General features: G+C 35.4%; 2 protein-coding genes across 3 annotated transcripts in view; both read right to left on the bottom strand.

Annotated features, from left to right (window-relative positions):
- Positions 1-474: 474 nt before the first annotated feature.
- On the bottom strand, positions 475-2,623 carry LOC120629106. Its single transcript, XM_039897870.1, has one exon. It carries the CDS (start codon positions 2,582-2,584, stop codon positions 1,952-1,954), a length of 633 nt encoding a protein of 210 aa, XP_039753804.1. The 5' UTR covers positions 2,585-2,623; the 3' UTR covers positions 475-1,951.
- LOC120629104 overlaps positions 2,570-7,085 on the bottom strand; it is a 79,610-nt gene continuing 75,094 nt past the window's right edge. The window contains exons 6-7 of one of the 2 annotated variants that reach the window (XM_039897867.1): positions 6,741-6,906; positions 2,570-2,700 (exon numbers count right to left, since the gene is read on the bottom strand). In XM_039897867.1, coding sequence (XP_039753801.1) covers positions 2,597-2,700; positions 6,741-6,906 — 270 coding nt within the window. In that variant the 3' untranslated portion in view covers positions 2,570-2,596. Of the gene's footprint in view, positions 2,701-5,011; positions 5,178-6,740; positions 6,907-7,085 lie in introns of both variants that reach the window. The other variant, XM_039897866.1, reaches the window with a different exon arrangement.

Here is a 7,085-nt window from a genome sequence, read left to right as displayed (position 1 = left end):
TTTTCAATAAGAGTTTCATTACACATTCCTTATCCATAAAACCCATAGAACTTAGTTAAAACTACAGGAAAAAGAGAAAAAAAACTAGTGTCAATTTTTCAATTTTTATTTTTGAAATTATAAATACAAATTCAAGTGAAAAATACACTAAAATCTCCAATAATAATAGTACCAAAATAAAACTAAATTGATTAATTTACAGTGTCGCTTAACTAATAGAAATATTTATTCGAAGTGACTATGTGATAATTATTAAATACAATAATAAGGAAATCGGCGAATTTTAATTTCGATATTTTGATATATAGAATATCAGTCATAATTAAATTAAAAAAAAAAAGTTATAGAAATGAATTCATAATATTTTACAAAAATAATAAAATAATTATACAAAATTATTTCATTCGGTTTCTTTGCTTTGCCAATAAATGCAATACAAATTAATGGAAAAAATTAACTATCACTCCACAATTGTAAACAAAATTATTCAAGATGGCGTTAATTCTAATTGCGTCTCGCTTACTTTATAGAAAGTTTAGATAGAAGCACATATTAGCGTTAGCACATTTTATATGTTCATCCTTTTCACATTGTTATTTAAAGAAACGGCGCGGCGTCCTGATTTTTAATCTTGACATTTTAGCTTTAGGCTTAATCCTCAGAGTTTAATCTAATTTTAACATATTGAATTTAAAACCTGTTCGAATTACGAACTTGCTCAAAGAGAATAGAATAGAATAATTGGCGCCATTTTGAATCGTTTTATTTTATTTAAAGAGTTCTATTAAGAGACTACTATAAGATATGTTTTATTCTTACTCAATATAGATATATATTTTATGTAAAATGAGCATTGTTTAGTCCCAAGGCACTGATTCCGATACAAAACATTCAAACATTCATCCTTTATATCTCTCAATAAAATATTATTACATCTTAAAAGAAGATCTTAATTACTAATAGATTTGTTTTTTTTTTCGATACACTTATGGCGGAGACGTGGACGACTTACTCCTAATTTAAAAAGTACCTACTTTCCTCAAATAGACCTTGATATACATAATTATTATAATATTATTTACTAAATTCGTAACATTTTGTTCGAAAAAAAATGGAAACGTATCAAGTTTCGAAGGCGGTGTTAAGAGTTTCGTAAAGCCGTGCTCAGAGGAAAAGCAAAAGTTTGTTCGACGGTTTTGTTTTTATTACCACCGTAACGTGACGTCATTTTTAAAACCTACCTACCTACCGCACTCGGTTGACGTGTTTTAGGGTTTATTGAGGCCATAGAGCAATAATCCTAGTTTTTCAAAACAATGTAATTAGAGCCAATTTTTTTTTTTATTTCCATAGTAATAAACCATAGTAAATCGTTGGAATTATTTTATTTGTAAAGTAAAAATTTACTAAAGCGTACTCATATAAGAAATCCACTTTAACTACAAATAAGGTATTCGCAGAATTCATTTTTTTTTGTATTTTCACTCTTGTTTATAATAATAAAGTGAATAATTCCTTAACAACCGAGTGTATCACATCTATATATATTTGAGCATTTGACTGCCTTAAATGTTTTATTTAGAAGCACCTTCGTCGTGCCATCGAACAACCTTTGCTTTTGCCATTATAAAACGTGCCAATAAGTACTTATTCATATATTCTACCAGATTCGGGTCACCCATTATAAAAGCAGTATGATTGTTTCAACAGTTCACGAAGATTTTCGCGATTAGGACTCACTGAAATAAAATTAATTCGGCTTTATCTCGTACATTATCTGTACATGTACGAATTATAACAAATCAGCTTGAATTAGGAAATTACTTTTATCTCAACAGTCCGAGAAAACATTTACACAAAAAAAAACCATGGGTGCGGGCGTCATACTTTTTAACGGCATTCGTTCGAAACTCGTAAACCATTTCGTATAACTCCTTGCAAACATCCGCGCTCAGTACATGAAGGCTAGGAACAGGTTGTTAGTTTTGGAAGACGATTTTTTCTTATTGCCCCTCCACTTCATACGGCTTAATCTGCAATCGTCATCGTGATAGTACGCATACTCCGGGTAAGGGATATACGCACCCGTCACGGGGTCAAGAGGAACCATTATCGGCAAGTCCATCATGGAAGCTGGTCTTTCGTCAGAACCTGAGTCAAAGCCTTTCGGCTCAGCGTATTGAGGACTAATGCTTTCTACCTGATTCTCTATGTCCCGACTCTGGTTACAGACGGGTACGCTTCGACTTGTATCAGCGGAGACGTTCGACCGAGAACGTAACATCGGTCGTGTGGACGAGAAATCCCCGGAGTGTTGCAGGGATTTCGATCTTGGCCGGTTCAAAGTTTGTGGGGGGGTCTCATCTATTCGGGATAGCGTGTGGCGTCTGACAGGTCTGTAGACTTTCTTATCACCGAGTTTAGGTCTCTTTATTTTCCGGTGGGAGTTGTAGGTTTCGACGGAGGAGGTGGAGGGTTGTCGATAGGTGTTGTTGTAGGGGTAGGGATTTGGCGGGGAGGGGTTGCGCGCGGGTGCCTGCGGGGCGGGGGCGTTGGCGAAGTGCGCCGCCACGAGGTCCCTCATCTGGTCGCATGCTCAGTAGTTGTAGGGTCCGTACTGGGAGCCGTGGTAGTAGGGTCCGGGGTAAGCCTGGGGGGGCGGGTACCCGGCGTACGCGTATTGCTGCTTCTGGGGATACACTGTGGGATTGAGAACATCGATTAGGAACTGATACTTGAAAATAGAATTCATATCTCTAGCTGCCTCATTGGTCTAGAGGTAAGCGTGTTCGACTGCAGATCACGAGGTCCTAGATTCGATCCGCGAATCGGGCCACTGGGTTAATTCACCCCCGTGCCTCGGAGCGCACGTAAGTTGACAGTCCTGGAACTGATTCCTTAAGGTCGTGTCGGATCTGATCGAAATATGAGATAATAGAGTGCACCTGTGTTTGTGAACACACTCTATTATATTCCGCTTATTTGAAAAATCTCATTGGAGATTGACCACCGTGGCCAGGGAAACTGTTTTATCTCAACTCTTCTAAAGATTATTTTAGAAAATAATTTAAAAGAATCTATCACGAAAGTGTGTCATGGCCAAGAATAAGAAACCGACGAAGCAGTTTCCGTGTTTTTTTTTTTACTTCGACAATACACACATCGCCATCTAGCCCTAAAGTAAGCATAGCTCGTGTTATGGATACTAAGATGACTGATGAATAATTATATGAATAATATACATAAATACTTATTATATTTAGATAAACTCCAGACACTGAAAAACATACATGTTCATCACACAAACATTGTCCAGTAGTGGGAATCGAACCCACGGCCTTGGACTTGTTTTTATTCCACTACAAGTTAGCCCTTGACTGCAATCTCACCTGGTGGTAAGTGATGGTGCAGTCTAAGATGGTAGCGGGCTAACCTGCTAGGGAGTATGGTAATCATACCAATCCCTAATCTGTTTCTACGCGTCATCGCACCGGAACACTAAATCGCTTAGCGGCACGTCTTTGTCGGTAGAGTTGTAACTAGCTACGGCCAAAGCCCACCAGGCCGAATGCCGGTGTGTTTATTATTCTTAATCCCTTGATCTAATGAACCGAATGATGTTAAACAGTGATAAAACGACTATTGTCATCAGTGGGAGGTCCGGGTTCGACCCCAAACACTGGTCACCCCGCTAATTAGGAATTTTTGTTTCTAAATATTCCAGGTACCGCCCTGCACCGACAAAATGTGATCGGTTATGGGGTTAATATCCCAGCCCTTACTGGTTAGCCCGCTACAGTCTTAGGACTGCATACAACCAGTTAAGATTGCAGACAAAGGATTATTCTTGTAGTGGAAATTAAAAAAAAAAAACTTAACATAATATCTCCATTCACCTATAAACCACATTCAATATCATGCACCCATTGAAAACAGAAACCATTCATTACAGATATAGTATATACAAAAGATGTGAATTTCTCGTAAGGCAGATATTACTTGCTTTGTGTAGGGAAGGATAAGTAAATGGTACCATTTTAGAATTGTATTGAAACGAGTATTGAGCGTAAGACAAACTCCTCCAATTGAATGTCAAATGTTTATTTTTACTGTTTGATTGCAAGCTTATCTACGCCCCAAACTGAGACTTCCCAGAAACGACGTCCAAAGAATATGGTTATGAAGATCAACAGTGCAAACTTTTGATTTATCGTGTAAATTGTCAGAACAAGCTTCGAAATTAGCTTCGAGGTTTGAATATTTACGCTAAAATCACATGATCATGTCTAAACTTAAGATACACGGTAAATTTAAACACCAATTAAAATTTAGCAAAGCCACTGATGGAATGAAATTAAACCTAAAGCCTTGTACGGAGTTTGTCTTCGCGTTGCACTGTATCTTTACATTCACGTCGTCAAATGTTCGGGGTAACCCCTACCTCACAAGTCCACACTGTCTTAGAACCTTCGTGGCTGCCTTGCTTGCCTGGTTGCTAAGACATGGAAATGGTAACACTGGCGGAGATTAATGTCGAGAATACATTATAACCTAACGCCCGATGTCAGTTATCAAACTAATCCAAAATCTTCAGATCAAATAGTAAAGATAGACGTCTTTTTTACCAGAGCACAGTAAGAAAAGGCTAAATTCAATCTGCGGTCTGAAGATTTCGAATTAGATTGTTTATGATTACGATTATTGTAAGTTTTTTTGTAAACTGACGTCACATCTACGTTACAGTACATTTGTCATTGCCAAATAAATGTTACCTACTGCAAAGTTAAGTTCGTTAACTAGAAGAGTTTTACTTTGGGCACAAATATACACCAGTCTTACCCTATAAACCCAAAATTAATTAAATTTGCGTTTAGTTGGGCAGACTTTTTGGCCACGACAAGCGTTGTTCATTAAATGGTGCCAGCAGCGTCTGTCTCTACTTTCTTACTAAGGATAAGGTTCTATAGTATCAAAAGTCCTCCGTACAAGACTGTATGAGAAAAGCATTTACCCGGCATGAGGTACTGCATATTAAGCGCCTCTTCTCTCTCCCGCTCGCCGCGCAAGCAAATGGCGGCCGAGGAGAACAAGATGGCGGACAGCAGCGACAGTCCAACGCCGCACCACGCCACCATGTACGACCAGTCGTACCACACGCGCATGTTATCACGCAATATCTGGTTTATACCGTTTACCATCCGTTTTGGGTTTAAAGGATTTTGGTAAAATATAATGAGATATTTTTATTATTTCCAAAATGTCATATGGACAAATTGAAACGACAAATTGATATAGGATTTGCGTGTAAGTATTTTAAAGGTGTTTTATGTGATTTTTAAAAGTTGTGCCGTGTGTGCAATGTGAAAGATTTTCGTGTAAATAATTTTGGTAAAGAAAAAGTAATTAGATATATAGAATAGGATATTTTAAATGAGTTCGTTTAAACCAATATCAATGGTTTCAGATTCAATCCAAATGTAATTTAGACGAATTCGAATGATGAACAAAAAAAGTTGCGTTTTGATGTCATTTTATGAGAAATGAATAGATAAATGTTTCAAAATTGTACCCATATGTAATTTGATTTGTTGATTTTTGTGTACATATTAGAATTGGATGGAAATTGTTTTCCATTTATTGCATTTTTTTAAGGTTTTAATTGTGTTTGAAGGTGTGGTTCAATGATTATATAAAATAGAGTATTGTGTATGATTTCATAAAAAAAATTGGTCGTTTTTGTTTTATTATTAAATAAATTTACAGAGCAATAATCGATAAAACAATTAATTATTGCATAATTCAAATTGTGTAAGGTATTTTTAAATAATATGTACAATTGAATAAGAAAATTACGATTTGTGTGAATAAAGTATTTATATAAGGCGTGACCAAGATGTGCAAAAGTATGAAAATTATGTAAGAGAAAAATTATGAATAAATGAATTTGAACAATGTATGAAAAGTTCGTTACGTTTAATATATACAATCCCAATTGTTAATAATTTGGTAAGCGAGTTAGTATGGCGTTGGCGTAAACCAGATATTAAGATAGCGCGTTTTATTTTATTAAAATGCATCATATTTTTTAAATATTAAAAATGCATTATTTTCGGTCGCATATCCGTTGTCCGTTAAACGCAGTAGCCACGTTTCAGAAGAAACATGAAAAGAAAAGAAAGCATTTTGTTAGTATGAGATACTTACCTTACTTTATTAATACTTAACCTAAGTTAAAACTGCCTTCATAATAAATATTAACATAACAAATATTAAATTGTCAATAAAATAAATAAAAATATACGTTCTGGGTATACGATCATTTTTTCTTACGTACAGTTTATATATAGTTTAACATATAGTATTTAATATTGTAATAATAACTTCCTCTGACAGAAATTGTATGTCTTTTATACCTATTACATACATATATTACATATATAAATTTTATAATTATTGGCAACGATCCAGTTCAATAATCGTGAAATGTTACTCCTGTCCATGTGATCCTACATAAAGACAATACATACTTATATTTTATTACTGTAAAAAAATATATAATACTTATAATATTTATAATATACCAAATTATACATAACAAAACAATGAAGGCATGTAAAAAATATACAAAAGTCCAGAACTTAGATTAATAAAAAACTTCCTTAACCGCCAAGCGTTAATAAATCACCGGTCCACAAAATGGCGAATGCACAAAATGGCATCCAAGATGGCGGTCCTCTAACCTGGCATGATATACTGCACGTTATTCTGCTGTTCTCGTCTCTTCTCTTTGCTGAGGCAAACGGCGGCGGAGAAGAAAAGAATGGAACTCCCGAAGGATACACCAACGGATAACCAAGCCAAGATGTATGACCAGTCGTACCAAATCGACGAGTAGTCTTTTAATACCTGTTTTGTTTTGTTCAACTACTTTAAAAATTGTTCTTATTAAATTAATTTAACTTAAAATTAAGAAACCCTGTATGATTTGAGACGAGGTGATTATTCTAGCCGAAGTACCTTATTTGTATTCCTCTATGTTTAACTAGTGGTAAAGGTAAAACAAATGTCAACAAGGAGACGGTATT

The sequence above is a fragment of the Pararge aegeria genome, chromosome 14 (assembly GCF_905163445.1).
Source record: "Pararge aegeria chromosome 14, ilParAegt1.1, whole genome shotgun sequence".
NCBI lineage: Eukaryota > Metazoa > Arthropoda > Insecta > Lepidoptera > Nymphalidae > Pararge > Pararge aegeria.
The sequence above is the reverse complement of the archived record's forward strand: the minus strand, read 5'-3'. Positions and strand labels throughout refer to the sequence as shown.